At 44.5% G+C, this 23198-nt stretch overlaps 2 protein-coding genes across 32 annotated transcripts in view; one reads left to right on the forward strand and one right to left on the reverse strand.

Moving 5' to 3' along the window:
• Cac (calcium voltage-gated channel subunit cacophony) overlaps positions 1–9638 on the forward strand; it is a 149577-nt gene extending 139939 nt beyond the window's left edge. For all 24 annotated transcript variants that reach the window (XR_013080148.1, XM_076771209.1, XM_076771208.1 and 21 more), the window contains one exon: positions 46–9638. Coding sequence is in view for 23 of the 24 variants with exons in the window: in XM_076771209.1 (XP_076627324.1) it covers positions 46–85 (40 nt within the window). In the remaining variant the exon portion in view is untranslated. The remainder of the gene's footprint in view (positions 1–45) is intronic.
• Positions 9639–11080: 1442 nt separating this feature from the next.
• The window catches only part of Exd (PBX homeobox extradenticle), a 44338-nt gene continuing 32220 nt past the window's right edge, over positions 11081–23198 (reverse strand). For 3 of the 8 annotated variants that reach the window (XM_076771824.1, XM_076771823.1, XM_076771822.1), the window contains 2 exons: positions 21942–22129; positions 11081–15928 (listed from right to left, as the gene is read on the reverse strand). In XM_076771824.1, the coding sequence (XP_076627939.1) occupies positions 15794–15928; positions 21942–22129 (323 nt within the window). In that variant the 3' untranslated portion in view covers positions 11081–15793. Of the gene's footprint in view, positions 18165–21941; positions 22130–23198 lie in introns of all 8 variants that reach the window. The other 5 variants (XM_076771826.1, XM_076771825.1, XM_076771830.1 and 2 more) reach the window with 4 other exon arrangements.

The raw sequence follows: 23198 nt of genomic DNA on the forward strand, positions 1-23198 counted from the left end.
GTGGAGTTCGCCGGTGTGCGTTAACGTTCGTTGCGTTTTTTCTAGGTCGAGACACTCAGACAGCGACGACGAAGACTGGTGCTAGCCAAAGTGGGACCCTGGACGGTGGTCCGGTGACGTGGACGCCCCCAGGCGTCTTTGGGTTTGCGCGTGAATCTTCCGCAACGGGAGGCGCATAAATCGTAGCCGCGAATTCGGGAGCGGTGGAAATCGATCGACGGTTACGCTGCTTGGTCGGTGTCGATCGATCGACGGTCCCGGCCCCGGGGGAGTCTCGAGGTCCGCGAGTCGGACGAAAGGTGTACGCGACTGGGATAATCGACGGACAACTCGAGAACGAACGACGGAGAAGCGGTGGACGCCGGTTACACCTCGGGGACACCGAGCGATCGAGATTCGTGACACGATTCTCGAGACGAGACAGAGTCAGAAAGGATGAGAAACGAAACTAGGCGACCGAAACGAGAGCAACATCGGATGATCGTTACAGGGACAAACGAAACAAAGAACACACACACACGAATAAATCGTCCAGGCAACATCGAAGCAGACGTGTTGTGCCGCGATACGGACGATCGTCGATTGAACGAACGTTAAACAGAAAACCGGAGCGTTCCACGGCGAAAAGGTCCGGGACGCTCCCGTAAACTTGAACTTTCTCTATTTTCACGCGAAACTTTCTTTCGTCTCGAACTTCGATAACCTTCCTTCGCTGTGCTTTTTAAAAATCGACGGACCGAGCCGAGGAGGATCCACTTTTTATACGATTATACCGAGGGAAACGCTCTTGGAACGGTCGAGCGTCCGCCTCGGATCCCTTCTCGCGCGAAACCACCAACTTTTTCATGTCGAGAGCCGTTCGTCGCGCGGAGGCCACCAGGAACACGTCGACGACGCGAGGACGCCATCACAGGCGGAGGACGGTCTCTTCTTGATTTCTTTCGGAGCTGCGTCGGGCCGAACGATTCGTCAGAGAGGTTCTCGGACGCGCGCAGACGGGACTGGCCAACCGGACAAATAAACGAGTCTTCTCTGACGAATTTACGAGAGAGTCGCCGATTACGACGTCGAGGTTCTCCAGGCTCCGTGCAAAAGATGTCGACGAAGCTACGGGGAACAAGAGTACGCGAGATGTTTCTCTTCTCGAACGATTACGAACGGGAACCGCGGCTACGGACACCGTCCCTTTCAAACGTTCGCGGATCCGTAGACGCGGTTCCCCTGACGGTGCAAACGTTCTTTCTAGACTTCTTTCTTTCGCGGATGATCGGTTACGCGTTCGGCCCCCTCCCACCGATATAGACGGATTACCAAAGTAATCGGTCGCTTTGTAAAAATCGTATTCGAAGCTGCGAGCCTCCCGATATCTCCTGTGCGCGCTGAACGATACATCGAACTAAATACGTAGGAATTTTTACTAAACCGATTCTCTTGTATCGTAACAAGTATTCGTTGGTCGCGACTGCTGAGCCGCTTGTCGTGGTCCCGACGACCCTCCGTAAGGGATGTATTTAGGCGTGCGTCTCGAGTACACACACACACACACACACACGCATACACGATGGAGCCAGTGAACGATTATTTTGTTCGCGAACGAAGGAAAGAAAGCAAGAGGTGCATCGAGAGGAACCGATCGCGGTGTCGTTGCTCCGTATTCTCGCAGCTCCGTGGCAACGGGGATTAGAAAAATCGAAAGAACGGAAGAGACGACCGAACGAGAGAGAGGAACGAACAGTGGGAAAAGTGGGTGCACACGCGCGACGAAACGGAAACGGAAACGGCGAAGAGAGCCCGAAGTTCTACGTTCTTGTAAAAAAAAAAAAATAAAGAAAATAAATAATTCAATAAACGGAAACGAGAAACGAAAGGAAAGGGAGCGGAAGAAGAAAATTCACGAGCACTTGTAAATTACCTCATAATTTTGAATTAAAAATTTACCATCACTGCTACTATACCGTTACTATCACACCTACGAGAAAGAACTATTCCACTACTAATTATTACCGCTACTACTAATAACTACGGCTACTACTATTAATTACTAAATACTACCACTATTACCGCTATTACTATTACTACTACAATTTACTATCACTACTTACTACCGCCATCGATACTACCGCTACACTACTATTACTACTATTTACTACTGCAACTACTACTACCATCGTAAACTACTAATTACCACCACCAAAACAACACCACCAACACCAACCTCTACTATCGCTGCTGCTGCTACTGTTACTACTACTATCACTACTACTACTGTTACTATTACTACCGCTGCAACTACTACTAAACTACAAACTACTATTACTACGATTACTGTTACTAATAGTATTATTATTACTACTTTTACTAACGCTACGATTACCGAAACGTTTTATTAAAAATTACAAACCATTGCTACTACTGTTGTTACTACCACTATAATTGTACGGTTAAGGTGTACGCGAATCACTCGTCGGAACTAACTGGAGAGGCATCGATCGATCGTACACACACGCGCGCGCGCGCATACACTCACACACACCACACACAGACAAACATATACGATAAAAGAAAACGAACGAACGTTATTTCGAATTCGCGGTGCGTTTAAAATTAAAAATAATAAAAAAAAACAGACGTCTGGTTATTATATAGAGCGCGCGCGCGTAAGTCGAGCCGGGTTTGCGTAATTCTAGAGAGGACGAGGGATTCGATGAAGAAATGAAAAAAAAAGATAAAACACATGTAACATACTGCCAATCGTACGGGGGTGTTTTAAGCGAAACACACACGAGATACATAAATCTGTACATATTTACATATATGAAGAAAAAAAAACCATACGTCTTTTTTCGCAGCACGTATACACAGACATCTATGCGTAGGTAGATGTAAATAAAATACGCGAAAGAAGAGAGAGAAAGAGAGCGCGATCGGGAACGAGAGAGTAGCGTGAATGCGTGGGAGCGTCGATCGCGACGATCTTCGAGACGTAATTAATCATTTTTCGATACCACTTCGCGCTTGCCTGCGTAATCTGCGTGCGTGGATTCCGACTGAACACAAAACAAACATGGGAATCGGTGCAGCCCAGTTACACCGTGTAAACAAACAGCGACCGTCTGATGAGAACGAATTTGAGATCGGACACACTCGTCGTACAATACGCGGATGCTCTTCGCGGATTCGAGGTTCTCGGCGATCGAACGCGTTTACCTTTTTTTCATTGGCTCGTTAATGGTTTCCGTTCTCGTGCTGGTTCGTACGGTATAGTCGCATCGATGTGATCGTTACTCGCGAATCGAACAAGAACGCGTCGACTGTAAAGCGCCGAAAAGAAGTGCCGTTACCCGGTAAAATAACAAAAAAAAGAAAAGACAAAAAAAAAAAAGCAGAAAAAAATTAACGATAAAATAATAAACGAATAAGATTTAAAGACACAGATAAAAAGAGCACCGAGAATCTCACGAGCGTGCGTTTCATGTAGTGCAGTCGGTGCTGAGCGTGGTTTTTTCCCTTAAGTGCTTTAATAAACTCAATCGTATTTCGTATCGTCGCGTTTAAACGTCACTGTAAAGAGGATACATAAGTATAATAAAGAAAAAAAAAAGAGACAAAAAAAAAATGATAACACGAAAATGGAGAGCGAAAAGGGCGCGAATGGGGAAACGGGAAGATGCTTGGACTCGCAAATGGGTTTATACGGATAGGATGATTAATTGTAACACTTTCACTTTCGTTTATGCATCGTGATGATTTCCTCCAGACTTTTTCCGTTTCGATCCAAGTCTCGACGCCGATGGTTTTTCGTTTCTTTTCTGCCCCACGGGTTCTTTAAATTTCGATACAATCGCAGGCGGGAAGCGTTCGTTTCAACGTTACACGGACGCGAAAGTGTTAGGAGGCGTACGCGCGAGCGGGGGCGAGACGGAATATTATTAAAAATGTTTTTCTGTGATAAATCCAAAGAAATCTAGCCGGATCGACGACGTTACCGTCGCGTCGATAGACAATTTTGTAGCCCCGAAATACGTTTGAAACGAACGAGAGAAACGACGTTGATCGCGAAAGGGTGGAAGAAAAGATGGTCGCGCGGGGGGGGTGGAAGCCATTCGTTTCGGCGTGCGAAGCGTGTGCGTCTGTGTGCGTGTGAGCGACGGATGTCGAAATCTTCTAATTTACAACAACAAAGAAAAAAAAAATAATATGAAACTCTTTAGCGTCGTAAAAGCAAGCATATGACCAAGCTCTTAACGATGACTTAGCGTAACATAGTTATAACGGAGGAATATAGTTCTAATTGAAAGCATACGTATAAATGTAATTATAAATATTTAAATAACTAACGCATACACTTGAACGCGCTGATTAACGCGACGCGAGCAACTACGACGGAACTAAATGAAATTTAAACAACGGATCGATCACGACGATAAAACGACAGATCGATAATCGTAACGACGAGAGGATCCAGCGACGCGCGAAATTCGAATTCTCGCGAACGAATCACGGCCAGGAGAAGAGCATGCGCGAACAACGATGCTGATTGGAAGAGATATACACACTTGTTCTCGCGACCACCGAACATATTCAACGAAACCGCAGTCGTCGGGATTAACGATCGTTGAACCGATCGGCGTCTCGGCGCCTCGCAGCGTAGAATAGAGCGCCGCTAACAGGTCCAGGTAGACGTTAAAACAGTCCGTGGAGAAATTTTTCCAGTTTACTATATCTTTCTATTTGCATTTCGTCGAGACTTCACCTACGCGTAGCGCAGCGTTTAGAAGTTTAATGTTTGTCGCAGCAGTTCGCCGTTCACTAGCTACCTAGTTCGTCGGGATAAAAATAAAAGAACGCCATCCTGCGGGGCGTCGAGACCGATTTCCGGACCGGCTGCGAGGATCGACTCTCGACCGAACAACGAGAGGAACGGTCCACCGATTAGATAGCAAACGAAAGTGTGCGAAAGTACGAAAACAAAAGGATATCGTGGAAACGTGGAAAAGTGGTGGTGAGGAGGAAGAGTCCAAAGACAGTCGCCCGAAGGACTGCGCTGTATAATAAAAGAAACCTCGATCTTAACGCGTAACTGACACGGGTGCGTCGCGTTGCACCCGGCGACGTAGCAGGAAAAGAAAAACAAAAAAAACCAAAGAAATGCTTCTCGGCTCGTTCGTAGAAAGTACCGTTAATTAAACGAAACTGCAGACGTTGACGCGAGCCTCGCGACCGGATTCAATTCCCATCGGTTCTAGGCAGAAGAGACTTCGAAGGATCATTTTAGTCGATCGTCGAACAGAATCCATGTACGATTTCATTACTTGCATTTAATTATAATAACGATAAGCGAACGGAGAGAAAAAACAAAAAAGATCTAACGAGGATGAAACCGGGGGCGTAAATGGTGTAACACGTAAATACCTACGATTAAGAGTTTTTCTACTTATCTATACATACATATATATATCTATATATATACATATATGTATATAAATATATATCTATATATATAAATATGTACACGTAAAAGATACACTGGTAATGTGCATTTTATATCTATGTATTTATATATAAATACCCGTATGCATATATAAATATATACGTATAAGTGGTACGAACGAATAATGAAACCGTATATTGACGCTAAACGCCCTGTCGATAATAATAGTCACAACAACAACAAACAAACAAAAAAAAAAAATACGAAATAAACTTCGTCACTAGACCTCTCGGCTCTTCGACGAGCCGGAGCTCCGTAGAGTTTCATACTTTTGCAAATAATCGAAATCTCGTCGATACACTATTACACCGATCTCTCTCTCTCTATTATACATTATAAATATACGTATAAATATACTTAAAAGGTTCAAACGAGAGAACGTTGATCTTGACCCGAGTCTGAATCTTCGAACGACCGTATGTTAACGCGAGGGATGTGCGTGGATGTCAATTCTTTCGAGGTTTACGAATTATTTCTGTGCACCGCTTTCGCGCGCCAACCAAATCCGCGCGACGACGATCACCGTCGAATCGAGATCTTCTCCGTCGTAACACCGATTCGTTCGAAAGCATCGGGTACACGTATTCTCGATTTTTCTTTAAACACGAAACGAACACTGTCTTATTGACGAACGCAGCCCTGGATACTTTGGTTCTAAAGCGTTTCTACGCGAATTATTCCCACGATTGTAAAAATATCCATTAGATATTTTTAAATCATGTTCGTTTGTTACTGTATCTTATGCGACAAGTGCAAGAGTTACTTTAGGGTTCAATGGTCGCCTAGTGCTTTCGAACGCCATTGGGACAGCTCGATTTGGCGGCTCGTGGCGTCGCCCAGATACGATATTCTGTACAGAAAAAGCGTAAATGTATTTTCGAGAGAGCGAAAGTGTGGTCGTGCAAGGGTACTCAGAAGGCTGATCCTTCCGGTTCCGAGGAAATCGGTACAAAGGAAGGGGCGAACGGCACGGAGAAAGAGGGGGGAAAAAAATCGTAACGCGACGAATCATTAAATAGTAACAAGAGTTGCCTTAATATTACACGTTCACAAAACTAGGATACGCAAACGAGAAACGACGAATATTAACGGTGGGAACTCGAGGAGTCGTGTCTTCTGATCCAAACGTCACGACCGGTCGCGAATCTGATTCGTCCGACGCGTTTACTTCCGGATGGATTCGCGCGAATACGGCTGCGCGATCGCAACCGGTTATGGCGCCTCTTACGAAAGAACAAAACGCTATTGCTCGTGAATGATGATCCAGGTCTCATCGCGTCACGTTGTTTTTTATGTAAACATAACGAAAGTCGAGCACGATATCAAGGAAAGGAAGAAGAGTCTCGGATTAGGCCTTTGTTGACAAAACGATTCGAACCACTGACTTTGAGTTACGTTTACTGGCTCGAGGATCGTCATTCACGAAAAGTAGGGTGCCGCCTCGGTGTTGAACGCACGTAAGAAATCAAAAAGAGGGTGAGAAAGAGAGAACGGTAGAGCGTTAGAAGAGGGACGACGAACCGAGAAGAGATTGGCACGGAAGGCAAAAGCGAACAATGTCTGGCTGTGTATTATGCGCCGTATAAAGCCACGTTCGCACCCTCGATGCGCTTAACACGTTCGTTAAGGGATGAAAAATACGTTCTGACACAGAATTTCTCGGAAAATACATATATTTACATTGCAAAGCCAACGAAAGATAGAGATAATAGGCGAAGAACGTGTTAAGAAGACCAGAGATGGGCAAAATTTGTTCGAACAGTAGATAAGACCAACGTATATTTATTCGACGGAATGATTAAATTTGTGTCCATCGTGTGAGATTTTTATTTTTATCCTACCAGTAACAACGGATGATTTTGATCCAGAATTTTGCCCGTCTCTGGATCAATGTGGCGTTCCTGCGTGTGGGAGCGTGGCTTAATGCTCTTCGAATGCGTCTGCGATAGTGCGCTTGATTCAATCGGTTCTATCGGGTGCTCGAATTATTCGACAGCACGATTACGTTCAACCGAACACACGCACCTAATGGTTGACCAGCGGTAACTGACCGTAGGAACAAGCATTATCGTTTCGTCTCGGGTTTCTGGTTCCCTTCGGCACGCAAGGAAACGATAGATCTAAGCGAAACGTTGGGGGATGAAAGAGGAAAGTATAGACGTATATAGAAGAAATTACACGTAAATATTAAAGAAAACAGTTTTGTGAATTTTGCATTCGAAGAGTTTCCGTTGTACATGTAAACAAAACTATTGTAACTGTGTATATATAAAAACAGATAGAATTGTGTATAAAACAAGGTGATCGTTGGGTATCGAAGGGGACTGGAGAACATTTTAACGAAGCTTGCTCGGATCTAATCTCGAATTAACCGGTTAAGTAAAACAATTTTTCATACGATCGAACTAGGAGGCGCGGCGAAGGACAACGAACGTAGAATCGCCGCGATGTCCGAACGCTAAAGCTAGTAAAAAAAAAAGATGGCGCGATCCATTTTAATCCCCCGATCCGGTCAGCTGCCCCCTGAATGGTCAACTGTGTCGCGCGAGCGTTCGAATAATTGTAATTGCGTTGAACGAATACCCGTTCGACCAGTTTCCGAGGCACCCGAGTCTACGAAATCGCGTGCAAGAGACGAGAGTAAAACCGACGATGAGAATCTGGCTACGTGTGACAGTGCCTGAATAAACGAGGGTGAGACAGAGAGAGAGAGGGTGTGAAAACGAGCTGGAATGCGTGGTTGCGTGGGTGTGGAAGCGAGAACGAGCGCGAGAGTGAACGAGACAGAAGAAGCGTGAGAGGGAAAATTCCGTAGACCCGTTTAATAGTCGCGCGTACCATTGTTATAAACGTTGTGTAAAGGAGGAGAGAAAACAAGTGGAAAAAACCCATTGAAAGCTTTAACTTTGACTAAACTAACTTTAAAAAGGGTATAGCGATATAGCGCAAGCGAGTGCTGCTGCCAGTTGCGTGAATGGCGGACGATTGGCGGTCGATTCTGCGCGACGTTATTACTGACTATCGATAAAAACGCGTTCATATAATATATAAATAAATATATATATATACATATAAATATATAATTATACATATACATACATATAAATAATATAGTTTAATCTACCTCGATGTACTTCATTCGTGGTAACGGGCATCGAAATTCTGTTCTTTCTTTAATATCGTTATTACAATCTCGAGGAAGTATGTCGTTCGCGCAATATCCCGCCAATCTTCGCGTTACTGTACACTTACTGTATATTACTTATACATATATACATATATACATATACATAGATGTATGCATACGTGAAAATGCAGAAAGAACACTTGTTTTTCTCTGAGAAAGCAGATCGAGTGCAGATTGTACCTTTATACGTATTTCATAGTTCGCGTGGCGTCGAGAACGCGAACCACGAAGATCGAGCGAAACGTGAAAACGGGATCGACGATCGTCGAACGACGTAGAAGGGAGTCCCGTTTCCGTCGTCGACGAGAAATGGACCGATTTTATTTCGTGAAACGATACGCGTACGCATGAATAGATCCCTGCCGTCGACGATCGACGATCCACGCGATTTTTCATCGTAGCCGACGAAGCGAAGTTTTCAATTTCGCGTGCTCGTCGCCGCGCGAACGTTCGATTGTATCATTTCTCTTCTTTAATGGAAAATAAGTATTCTATACATGTGGTCGCATCTGCCAGTGAGGAACCTCCCATGTGTTAGGAAAAAGAAAAAAAAAAAAAATATGGAATACAAATAACGAAAGGTTAAAACTCGAATATTCTTTGAATCTACGAAAACGACTGGTTCGGTGTCGAGCGTGAATGTGCGAACGAAAGCGAGACGCGAGAAAGAGAGAGAACACGAAGACGCAAACATGCATTATTACTTATGTATTATGCAGTAAACGAGAGAGAAGATACCTACCTTACATATATAAATATTATATATACATATATGTATGTATAACATGTATGTATATATACATATATACATAGCTAGTTCAATTTGCAAATTAGTGTGTATTGTCGCTTCGAAATGCCCAGTCATTACTCGCCAGGATCCAAAAACCCAACAACCAATTTCAAGTTCATTCTTTTTTTAAGGAAAAAACCAATAAAATAATGTGTTAAAATATTTCAAGACACTCGTGTTTTTCACTTAAACTTAAGTAAAAATTTCCACGGAACGCGCGCGTGCGCGGTATTTTCCAACTTCTGCTTAAGGAATTCGAGACGTTCGACCGGAAATTGACGCGGTTGGAGGAACGCAACGAACACAGTTTCCCTCGACTTCCTGCGAATCGCCTCGAACTACCGTCAGATGGCAGCATGCTTAGCGAAATAAAAAAAAAAATCCTTTTACACATAAATATACACGGTTACGAACAAAAGTAGAGTAGTTTTCTCGCTACGGTATTTTCTAAATTTACAAACTTGCACTCAATAGGAAATAATTATTTTCGGCGAAGAATAATATCTGTAATCTTCAAAATACAAGTTTTTACTCCGTTCCTACTTTATTAGTCCCAAATGATTTCCTCGCAAATATTTCCCGTCAAAGGTTTTCTGATATTTTCATTTTTAAATTATGTTATGAGTCAAAGGAATACATATCTATCGTGGCGTTTTGAACATACATTTGATACGTCCTACGCGTGACAGGTTACCTAAATCACTGTTAAATATTAGTGCTCTTGATCCAAGAGATGAATGATGGATTATTAAATACGAATAATTAATAGAACATTAATATTTTGTACGCGAACTATTACGAATTCAAAACGCAATGATACGCATTTCATACAAATTTGATTATTGATTTCACTGCAAAACTGGTGATAGTTATTTCTTACAATTCGTCGCGTTTACGGAAGTCGTTCTTAAAACGATAATTGATTTCACATGAACTGAAATACCGACTTCGTAGAATATCAATGGCTTCAAAGCAGTCTCTTCGTTCAACTGTTGGCTACTCCATTTTACAGATTCTAGAACCGATGAAATAACGTAACAATTCCAAAAATTTGCAGAACTTAACATTCTGTAAGGCCCAAAAGAAAAGGAAACTGTAAGGGAATTAAATAAGACGAAGTTTCCAATCCAAAGCTTATTTTTTTAATAAGCAAAGGCACGATACTATAATAAAGTAGCGACCTCCATTGCTAATGTTCCACGTTTGAATTATAGTTTTGTGTCTTGGACGCTAGATGTCACAACTGATTCTAGTAGCGGCAATCGTGCATTAATTAAAGTAGCACAGTTTAATTGCATCTCAGATGCAAGTAATTGAGAAACAATGCCGCTATAAACAAACGTGTTATAGCAGCAGAAAATATTTCATCAACATTGCATATAGACTCATAGTACATTACATAAACTCTATTACAATATTAGAATATTGTTTTGAAACTGAATTTCTGTACACCTAATTTAGCTATAAATAAAAACTGTCAGCAACTCAGAAATATTTTAATTGTATAAAATACGTATCATAGCATTTTAAAACGTACCCCTAAAAATAAGGTGAAGGAGAAGCGGGATTTGGTGACTTTTCCTTCGAAATGGTTGCATCAATAAAATCAGTATTATTTTTGAGCGATTTTATTAAGTTTACCATGATTTTAATCGATACAGTGATTCCTGTGGTATACTGTCGCGCGCATCGAGACGCGACTTCAACTTTCTTTCCAGCTTTCGAAGAATATTTCATTCGCCGTAATTATCTCTAGAAAAAAATGAAAGCAATTCCAGTAAAGTGTAACCTGAATTGCTTATCGCCGATAGTCGCATCGTTTTCGATAACCGAGCGGCGGGAATTGAATTTCGCCTTCTTTTTAATAAGGCTACTCGTCAAATATACCGGAAAAGGAAGTAGAAATCTCGTCCCAATGGTGGAAAACATAAATGCAGTAATAACCAGCGTCGGCGTGCGCCTCGTGTGAATTTCATGGCTGATCTTCTTTTTCGTGACGGTTATCTTAAAGGAAACTGGACCGATCGGAGAAATAGGATCGAGCGGATAGGGTGGGGAGGAGGGGAGCGAGGAATATGAATATATAATATCTTATATCGTGTATCCATAAATGTTAAACGTTATTTCTTATTCTTTCTTTTCGTCGTCGTATCGACTTCGTATTCTTTTGACTCGTTTTCACTTCTTTTATTAAATGTTAGGTAGAGCTTATAAGGGACGCCTAAAGGCGCGCTCACAGGCGAACTTCAGGCGCTCTTTTGTCGTATACTAGCTGTGCCGAATGCACTTGTACTGGTCGCACAATTGGCGAAAAGATCGGCTGAAGATCGGCTCCTGAGATCGAAATATCAAAATTCGCCTGGTAGTTCTAAAACGATTTTTATTCGATAACGAACAAAGTCAAATGTTAAAAATTTCGGCACGGAAAAACGGATCGACGGATCATGTGTTACGTAAAAAGAATAAAACGAGTACGTGCTCGAAGAACAATTGTCCTCAGTAGCCGATCTTCAGACTAACGTTCCACCCGCGACATATTATTTAACAACAGAATTTAACCACCTAATCTTCCGGAGGATACTCGTAATTCTCACCTTCGCCTCGCCTTCGTTTATACACAATAAATGGATATCTTTTTTTTTTCTTTCGTCTACGTGCTAAATCGTCGAGCCGCAATCCATTACAATAAATCGTCGACAATCGATAATCAATAATAAATCGATAGAAATCACCTAGCTTTCGATCGACCATCGATCCGCCCTTTAAAAGAACCCGCGCTTAACGAAGGTGGGCACGATAATAAATTTCAATAATTCATAATGTTAATAATCGCCGTCGATGTGATAATAATACAATTGCAATTATCACGATGCGAGAGCCCGCAAATGTCAATAATAATAATAGTCATAACGGCAATAATAATAATAATAGCAATAATAATGATAGTAATAATAGCGACAATAATAATAATGAAATAAAACTTTTGTCCTACGAATTAGCATCGTCGTTACAATGATGTACTTAGCCGTTACAGTTCTGCCTATTTACTATTCTCTTTTATATACTTCTATATGTATAGCTACAATATATAATATTTCCATGTTGAAAAATCGTATACATTAGTGTTGTGTCGCAGGACCATTGCTTCGTTTCTGTTCTGTTTCCCGTTCGTACATACTCTTCTCTCTCGCTTTATATCATTTTTTTTTCTTTTTCTCTAATATGCTCTTTATAGCTTTGTCGTTTCGTTTCTTTCGGCTATCTTCGCTCGATGGGACGCTGAGAGGGGAAAAGGTGGCGTCGATGCACAGAAGCGTTCACGCTTCGTTATCGTACAACAGCGTCGAAGAAAAAGGGAAAGAGACCAGCGATAAAAAGACCAGTGGCTTTTTACTCGTCGCGGGGATACGCGCTATCCGCGTACCGCCTAATTTCGCGGGGCGACGCGATTTCGATTAGGTCGTTAGCCCTCGATCGGTAACCCAGGGCCCTCCGCGGAAGCGTTACAATCGCGCGCGTCCCTCGAGAACGTGAACGCTTCTCGCTTGAAGAATATCTATTACGTAACGTTAATAGCTTAATATCGACTTTTTTTTTTCAATTTTCTTTTTTTCTTTTTTTCTTTTTTAGTATTCGTATTACCCGCCCGGGTAAGGGCGAGCCTCGGATCACAGATAGTGAGGTGATCGGATTGCGCGAGCATTTTCACGATACATCTTACGTCTTACACATATGCGTTTTTTCCTACATCGTACCGACTCTCGTAATTGTCTGTTTTGCGTTTCTTCTTGCGATTCCTCTAAGTATTTCAAGGCGACAGCTCCTGAAAGCAAACAGCACCGGCCGTGTACCGCGAACGTGAATCACAGTCGCGCGAACAACCGAGCAAAATTTTTCACCGACCCTTTCCAACCAATTCCTCGTCGTTTCGTACGAATTACGGACGATCGTGTAGAATCGTCTCTGTCCTGGAAATGATATTTGTACTTTTCTGGCGACTGTTCATGCACGCGGCACGGTCGAAAGGAAACTTGGTCGGAACGCAATCCTTACGTCTCTGGCCAGTTCATGGTAGAAAGTTGTCATCGTGACGGTGACACACGGATTATACAGATACGAAAGTATAGAATATATATTTTTATACACATGTATACGTATACACAATACATATGTACCTACGTACGTACGACCAACTAAGGGTAGACAGGCGCAATCGTATATTTCAAGCGTCAAATCCAGTCGAATCGCGTGTTTGCGCCGCGATTTCGAAGGCTATATGTTTTTCGTTCGTCTGGAAAAAGCGCGGTATCGATAAAATTCCAATTCGATGCTCGGTCCTCTGCGCTCCGGCGATTCTTCTCTTATTTGCGCGATGCGAGCTGCATTCTATTTCACCTCCGAACACGTTTTTTTCCCCCCCGCGTGAACCGAACCGCGTTCGAAACTAACGCGAACCCGGGATTCTCGTAAAGCTTGTTTTTCGTCGATTCGTCGACGAGATCTCGTGCTCTCTCGTTTCAAGCAAGTCGGAGCACGGGGCCGATATTCTGGATTCGACGCTGCGTGTGTCGGGTGATGAAATTAACAGAAGTAAAAAAAAAAACGGCATAGTAAAAGGGAACGAATTTTAATAAGATTTCGTGCTGAATCGTTGGTTTACAAAAAACGAACGAAAAGTGGGAATCGACTTCGGTGTTCTCGGTTCGCTCGTGGGTACAATCATGCACACAATTGTTCAACGTAACAAAGGATACGATGATGACTCGCTTCCTGCAGCGAGGACACTCGCGAATCGGAAATGATCGATACGTAAGTTTACAGAAATAAATAATAATTGAGGAAAACATTGAAAAGAATGGTCAATGCTCATCGATGCAACGGATTAAATACATTTTTACACGGAACAAGCGAATGGTGTCCTCGCGTCGAAACGAAAGGGAACAAATCAGCACGCAAACATCGTCCGCGTGTCGCTGCAAAGTACAACTCGGAAGCTAAATTTAAAACTCGGAACTTAAACCATAATTGAACGTAGGAAACATTCGCTAGCATTACACGATACACCCGTGCTGGGGTCAGATTTAAAAACGAGTAAATCGTCAATTGCTAAAACTGCCTGCGATAAAATACAAAGTTTCAACGACGTATATCTCGCAGAGAGATTAGTAAAAATTTCCGTGTTCACGACGTACGACGTTTCGTTCCTTTAAATCCGTACCCAGCAATAAAAGTTACGCTACGCAAGAATATATAGTGGAAGGATACATAATACGATGTAAAAAGTGGTTGCAAAACGAAGGTCAAGTGTTTAAAAGAAAAATCATGAGAAGAACTCGAAGAAAAAACATCGGGGAGGATGGGGGGAAGAATAAAAATATCTGTACAAGCTAAATCTATCTAGGTGTGTGTATATAGCATATGTAAAAATAAAAACTAGTCGATTCGTGTACGTTCTCTCCCTTTCTCTCCTTAGCTAGGCGTCAGTACGCCGTCATATTGTCTTAAAAGAGAAGCGAACCTACGTTCTTTAGGAGCACATTGGCCTACGCGCGGATTCTTATCGTTCGCCGTCCTTTCCACTCTCTCGTACTCTCTCCCTTTCTTTCCGGCTCCCTATAATCCCCTTTCAACTCTTCGCTATTTGAATCCTTCGTAATTACGTGATGCGTACGCTCGCGCACGGTCGCTCGATAAGGCAAGATCAAGTAACAAGATCGAAGGACGCGCAGAAGAAGATGCAAACGCGAGTAGAAAATCGTTCCGTGCTCGCGAGACCGTTTCACTGGTCACGCGTTCGATTCGTTCGCTCCCGAAGCTACGATTCCATCTCGAAAATCGCAAGCGAGCCGCACGGTTGGCAAAATGGCCGTCCCGTCCGTAGTACCGTCGGAAACCGCGCGTGGCGCTTCGCCCCGGGAAAACAGCGTCGCATCTTCGCGTACGCGTCCTTCTCCCTCAACAGAAAAAAGAGAAAAATGTTCGAAAACCGGAAACTAGCGTTATTAATTATCGTAGGAACACCAACGAACATTATCTCCTTGTGTGTGGCTCGGAGGTGCGCGCAAACAGCGCGTGTGAGTGTCGACGGGAGTGTGTGCGTGTCGGTGGTAGTGGCGAGTGACGGTGTTGGTAGTTCTTGTTGCCTGGTGGCGTGTACCTTTGTTTTTCCTCGTCCTCTAACATACACTCTGCTTCGTTTCTCCTCTTTTTCGTGTGTGTGTGTCTGTCTGTGTGTGTGTGGGTGTGTGTGTGTGTTAATGTGTTTTTTTTTTACTGTTTTTATTAAGTTCGTTACCATACTAGCTCGCACATTCCAAAAGTAACTTTAGACGCGCGGTCGTTTTTCATTCTCTCGGTCGGAATCAGAGTCCGCTGAATCGTGGAGTGGCGGAAATTCCGGCACCGCCTCGCGTTGTTGCATCCATCCCGCCGCGCCTGGCCCCCCAGCCAATGCCTTGCCCTGCGTCATTTTTTTCGATTTTTTTTTCAATTGATTTTTAGCCCTCTGTCTTTATCCCCTGCAGGTGGCGACAAAATAGCGTGTCATTGGTCGCTAAAGCCTCGCCTTCGTTTCAGAGCTTTTACGCACTTTTTTGTCAACACAGACAGATTTTCTTCCCGAATAACGCGAGATGTATATACGGTCTATATACACGTGTCGAGTCTAACGAAAGCGCGGGCTATTTGAATTGGCCGCTCGTACCGGGACGTCGTTTCGCGACGATAAAAACGCCGCGTCGACCGCCCGTTACGAGCATGAAAGGATTTTGTCGCTACATGATTCTAGCACGACAGATTCTAGCCGCGAATGAACGGTGTCGGGATGATACTAAAAATCCTTTCATACTAATCTGCCAATGCAACGAACCGGCGCCTATTCTCTACTCTCTACGCGGACAAATTTAGAACTCTGCACAACGAACTAAATAATGAAGTTTCTATCATCCGCTCTCGTTCATGCTCTCTCTCTCCCTTTCTCTCTCATTTTCTTTCGTCTCTTGTCTATTCACCCAGAAAACCCCCAGCCAATCGACCCGCAAAAAATAAAAAAAAAAAAAACAAAAATAAAAGGTAATGATAAACGCACACACGTTACTACTGTGTAGAACCAGTATACACGTATAAACTTAAATTCTACGTGCAGCCATGCATGCCACGAAAATGTTTCGAAGATTTATCCATCCGTAAACAGCTCTCCGATCTGCATAATTCTTTATGCGTCATGAATCTGTATTATGAACGTCTAGGTGTCAACGAGTGACTGTTCGTGTCCGTGTACGTGTGTGTATGCGTGTACGTACGAGCGATTATGTTGCAGTGTATTGCGAAACTATTTGTAAAAAGTACTCTAAGATTAAGTATCGAAAGCCATATGAGAGCGGCAAGAAACCGCATGGTGCGTTCTTCGAGGATGTATTTGCGTAGCACAGATAGCGTATAGATAGCCGTAACACGAACAGGGATAGTATGTCCGTCCGATTGCATATTATTATGTACAACAAAGAGATACGGGGTTCCCTATCCTTAAAATAATCGGATCTAACGGTGCCATCTCGTTCTTCTAAAACTCGCATCACAATGTTGCGTTACGATATGTTTCCAATGCGCTTCCTAGCGTTTCCAGGACTTCATAAGCTGCCTAAAACCCTTAAACACCGACTCGTTAACCCCTTCGCAATCATCGTTACCAGTCATACGATTACACTCTTTTAAATGAAATAAAATCCGACTCGTTACTTTATTTTGTGTTCTCTTTTTTTTGTTTCCCGTCAGTCTAGAACGCGATCGACCGTGTTCGTCGGGTTTAAAAAACTCGCTACCATCGACTCTAATTGTAATCTACCTACGGAACGAGCTATCTAACGTTTCTCTCGCCTAAGAAAGGCCCGTTAAAGAAAATCTTATTGCACTCTCGGCGAGATCCAAGTCCTAGGCGGCGTGCACGAAGACGAGAAACATCGTGTAAAATTCTCTAAAAGAAATCCGATCGCTTTGAACAAGTACTTTCGATAGGCGCGCGTGCGACGGTTCTCGGCTTCGGGCGCGACGTTCAAAAAACGACGCGTTACGTGAGAAAGGCTCGAAATCAATGTTCCAAGTGTAACGAAACGTGTACGATATTATCTCTATATTTGTGTCTGTGTATATATTGCACTATCGACGAGTCCGAATCTCGAAAACCGGCCGGTCCTCGTCGGGATTTCACGCGATCGACGAAGGGAACAGGGACCTGTGCTTGTTGCAACGTGAGAGGACAACGTTCTGACCGGCTCGTCGATTTCTAATCTCGAACGCTATCGTCCGCGACTCTATTCCTCAGACACACTTCCACGCATTCTCACGGAAAAGAATTCTAACGCGCGCACAAATCCTCGGTCACGTCGAACTCGGAGACGAGTCTATCATTGCGAGCATTGGTCGGCGTGGCGCGTCACTGCGAACACAAGAGAAAGCACTAAAAGGCCGAGAGATCAGTGTACGCGCACCAGCCGTGGCTTTTGTCTTTTTTTTTTCTTTTTTTTTCTTTTTTTTTCATTAATTTATCCAGGTCTCGTGATTTCCATCCGACCGTCTTTCGTTCTCTCCTCGCTTCCCGTTCTCTGTTCACTTTGACATTCTTTAATTGCGTGTCTTTGCGTGGAGTCTGATTCGATGTCTCTCTCACTCTCTGTCGCCTTCTAAGAATTTCGTTTCATCTGCACCAAAGAGAAAAGAAAAAAAGCTCAAGTGAATTGAAACGGGGCGACATGATTCAGCATCGACGTTCGAGAACAAAGAGCCGACCACCCGTCGAACCGTTCATCCCGCGAGACGCGTCTGGGCTGCTGCGAAGCTTGTTCGTTCCGTTGCCCGTTTCCAGCGAAATTAAGTCGCGATCGATGAGGCGGGAAGGGAACAAAACCACGAGACCGAGAGAAAACACGCCTCCGCGAACGAAACGGGTTCCCATTTAATTTCTTCTTTCGCGGTTCGCCGGAGCCTCGAACCGTTCTTTCGTCCAGTTCGAGACGAGTTCCGCGCGGGGATGGACGGTTCGTCGATTAAATCGTGTTCCAGTCGAATCGTTAGGTGATGGAGAGTAGAAGAGACCAAGGAACAGACGACCAATCAATCGTATGACGGTATCATACAGGTGCCATACCGTGCGAACTGTGCTTGTAACAATGCTCTCGGAAGAGCGCGACCGTCAGTGCTTTTTTTGCGAATCGATCCTCTTTTCCGGGTCGCTTCACCTTCTCTCGAGGCACGAACTTCGAGACTCGATCCCCCAAACTGCGAAACCGATCGAATATACGCCGGTGCACGGTTCAATTTCGAACCTGGCCCACCGGAGGAGCGAACGTTACGGAGACCAACGTTTCTTCTCGCGAGAAATTTAACCGTGCACCCGCGAAACCGTCCGAATCTCGAGAGAAGTGGAATGAACTCGACCGTCCGAAAACGTTTCGTACAGAAACGGAGAAGAGAAATTTAGTCGATCGACCGAACAGCAAAACTCTATTTCAAAACAAGTTAATCGGTAAATGTCCCGGCTAAGCGTACGAAAAGCAGGTGCGATTGTCCGACAGCCGATTGCTCAAAATAATCGAAAAGAAGAGCGAAACGAAAAGTAGGAACAAAGCTCGCGATGCAACGATTACTTTTCAAGTTTGATTCTTCCAACGTCGAAGGCCAAAAACAAAAGGTTGGAAATCGTGCGAGCGTTGGACACGCGCCCCAATTTCTGTTGCAACAAACACAGTTCTTTGCTTCTCGTTTTGTTAGACTCGGGGTAAATACCAACCATTAGCGATTAGAACGAAATAAAAAAAAAAAAAAAAAAAAAAAAAATAAACAAAGGAACAAACGAAACCAGAGACAAGAGAGTAGTAACGGGAAAACGGATTATGGTCGGTCGAACGGGCGCCATGTTAAGTCGACCGATGTGTAAGAAGGGTCTTGGTGCTCATATAATTGTGTGCAAGCAATTGCTTTCTTGTTATGTATGCGATTACGGAAACGTTAGTGCCAGCTGTAGCAGCAAGAGCGTTCGTCATTACCAGCAGACCAATTTTCGTCTTTTCGTCGATCACATTTACCCCCGGTGCCTTCGAAAATCTCGACGCAGAGGCGATATCGAACGGAAGAGAGCTCTCTGCTCGTTTCGGGGAGAGGTCGATCGTTGTTCGCGCGAATCGAGGAAATTCTCGGACGTTTTACGGGTAACGAGAAAGAAGTGAAGAATAGGCGAGTTTCGATGTAGCCGACCGAGGACGAAGGCAGAAAACGAAACGAGTCGGAGAGACGATTCGAAAACGCGCACGGCTAGGTGGGAGCATGCATTTTAGTCGCTTCATTTCGACCCGGGTTTTCTCACCCCCCTCTCCAGGGTCCGTGGAAAACCGTGGGCGAACCGGATGAACCGCGAAATTAATTTTCTTGCCAACTTCTCCCGCCTTTCCTCGCCGATTCGAATTTCAGGAAACGCAACGGTAACGAAGAAGATACGAACGCGGAGGAGCACAATAGGGGAAGATCGAGAAGAATGGCTCTGAATGCGGATTACCGGGAGACAATGCTTGTTAGAAGTCCTTTTCTTTCCCGGACAAAAGCGAAACTGCGAAGAATTGTTTAATTAAAACGCGAGGACTCCGACTCGATCGGACTGTGATTTTAATTCGATACGGCTGGTAGAGGCTCAAAAATATTATTTCGAAGCCGGTCAACGTTTGTAACGAAGCGTATCGACAACCGTTCGGGCGTATCGACAAGAGGGACGGTTCGATCCGACGATCGGAAATATCTACAAATTTCCAAGCTACGCGAATAACCGACGCCGCGTGTTTGCGCGCGAATTTAATTCAACGTCACTCTTTATCGCGTGACATCGTCGAAATTGCATGTCAGAAAGATTTACTGGATTCGTGCTGCCGGACACCGTATTACATCGGGTTTGCCCCGCGCTTCCGCGGAAAACCTTTTCTCGAGAAATTTGGAACGATACCTTGTGTTTAATTCGGGCTGGATCGTGTTCGGAGGGGGATGTTCGAATTAAGAAAATCACGGTGTGCCTGGGGTCGTCGGTCGGACACCCGGAAATTAGATCTTCGAAGATGCAAGTTCCGTTGCGTTTCACCGGGCCGAATTGAGGTAGCTCGTTAGAAGCATGGCCGCGAACGCGCGCGCGCGAGCACCTATCCGAGTCCATTAATATGTGAGAGAGCAGCCCTACCTAAAAAGTGACTTAGCAACTCCAATGCATACTAAGCAACCCTTATGCTACTGGCTGCTGCTGGCTCTGTGTGCGCCAACTTGACGCTCCTCCTCTTCTAACCCACCGGGGCGCCTCCTACCACCACTATCGGCTCCCTCTAAGCCCATCTTTATGGGCCAGCAACAGCGTATCCAACCCAACCCTATATATTCCAACAACACGCATCTACTTGCACCCAGAGACGCCGCTCGCCTATCCTTCCAAAGCACACACAACATCCACTCCTCTCCTTTCCGCTCGGCTCTACACAGAGTGCTCCAACGCGGCATCGAAATCTTCGCCGGTCCAAAGTAGTTTACAGCAATTTCTAATTACGCCACCAAAGATTACACCGCGCGTAGGACTCGTGATCCCCAATGAGGGACTTTGAATATCCTTCCTTACGAGCGCGAACCAGGGGTATGCGAAGCAGACGCGTTCGAAAAGTTAAATAAAATTGTTTTTGTCTCTTGGATAGCTCGCGATAGGGTAGAAACGATCCGGATAAACGTCTGTGGACGTGTTGTTCGGAAACGCAAAGATTTATGTGCCCCTCCACTTGAAAAAATCGAGGGGTTGCACGCCCCTAGGTTGCAACAGTAAGTAATAGGCAAGGTTAACCCTAATAGTTCTTGAAAAACTAGCTTGTAATGCTTCGGAGTGGACCGAATCGTTATATCTTTTGTTTGTAAACAATTGGAGGCTCGATAGACTTCGAACACCCCTGTTGTAACTGATATTCTACGTTATTTACCCTGTATAGGAGCTCGAGCGTGCAAAGATCCAGCCATAGGCCTCCACCGCAACCCATTCGTTCGTTTCCTTCCGAACCTGTCTTTCTCACTCGCTCTCCTTTCTCTCTCTCTCCCTCACAAGCTTTCATTCTCGCAATATGTGTGAATTATGCGGTGAGATGCACATGCGTTTACGGAGACACAATGCCGTGGCTTGAAAATGGATGGAAATCGAGAGTTGCAGCAGAGTTCTGTTACCGGGTGCGTAAAAAGTTGAATCGCTACTGTAAAACCCCGGCGGAAAACATCTTTTTCCATTCATTCGAGCCAAAGAATGTCCCTCGAACTCGGAGGGTAAGGGTAGGGGTGGCGTGAAGCATTATCAGGGTAATCTAGCACATGCTCAGAGAATGCAAGTGGGGTGCCGGCATCGAAGAAAGCGAGGCGATGATCGCTGACTACAGGGATAATTATTTTTACGTGTTACGTGAAGGTTTGACAATTACCTGATGCATAGGATCGTAGCCCATGGAGCCGTCGTTGTACGGTTGCGAGCCATAATCGCTACCGTTTATGCCCATTCCGTATCCGGCCATGTCCTGGGGCCCACCGGGAGGCGCCGGCGACATCATCGGCGTCGGGGTGCCCTGGCTGGCACCACCCATACTGTACGGCGACGCTCCTGCAAAAGCTGCTGTAGAAACAATCGCGGTGCATACAAAATTCGAGGGTGCGTCTTTTAAGTTCATCCGCCTGAGCGATACATTTTGTCTACGTTAAAGCGCGAGCTCGTTTCTAATTCGTCTGTGTGTTTGTTCATTCGTTACGTAATCAGTGGCGCTGTTATACGGTGCGGTAAAGCTGTTTTTCCTTGGAACCTGATTGTCGCTGAACGCAGCGGATCAAATTCTAGAAAATTCCTCGCTGGATGTCGATGGACGAACGCCACTGATTAATTAGACAGGCAAATGTATCGTTATGTTTACGTTTGACAAGAGATCGTGGATCCATTTACGGGTGAAAGCGAATGGCCGTTTTTTTTTTTTATATCGTGAAAACTCGCGGTACCGAATTCTGTCCAAGCAACCGAAGTAATTAGTTCTCCGACGGTATTAGTCGGGCAACGGTAATTAACTCTTGGACGACAGCGACGCGAGCAATTTTTATTTCGAAACGGAGAAAACGTACGCGTTGGCTTCCTGGCGCCCACCATCGCTGGAATTCCGTTTCTTTAATTACGGGCGAGGACTACGGGGGCCCGTTTACCGGAAGCGTGGCTGAGGAAAGACAAACACACGGAGGGCGTCGAAAGAAACGCGAGAACGCCGGCATCTCATCACACCCTCCCCCGACTTCCTCCCACTCATCTTTTTCTTCCCTCTTTCTCAGTCTAATTGGTAAGTTAAAAATATCTCGCCGTGCTCTCTAAAATAAAGAGACGCCTCGGTAGTTAAGGAAAGTGCGCGTAATTGCGACCAGCAAGTCCCGCGAATGCGAGGAATTTCCCCGGGAAAACCGCTCGGAATTTTTCTCCTAATTTTAGCGACAAGGTAAATACCACGGGCGAACCAAACGGAAAACGAATTATTATCGAAAGAGGAAGTTCACGCTCGTACATTTTCCGCGCGTTTAAAATTACCAATAATAATATTTTTCCGAAAAGGAGCCAGGTATGGTATTCCCGTTTCTATCTATGAGATTTATTAACGAGCCGCGATTACGTTGGCACGGTCAAGCCGAACAATGAACGGTAACTCAGTCGT

This window comes from Colletes latitarsis, chromosome 8 (genome assembly GCF_051014445.1).
Source record: "Colletes latitarsis isolate SP2378_abdomen chromosome 8, iyColLati1, whole genome shotgun sequence".
Lineage (NCBI taxonomy): Eukaryota > Metazoa > Arthropoda > Insecta > Hymenoptera > Colletidae > Colletes > Colletes latitarsis.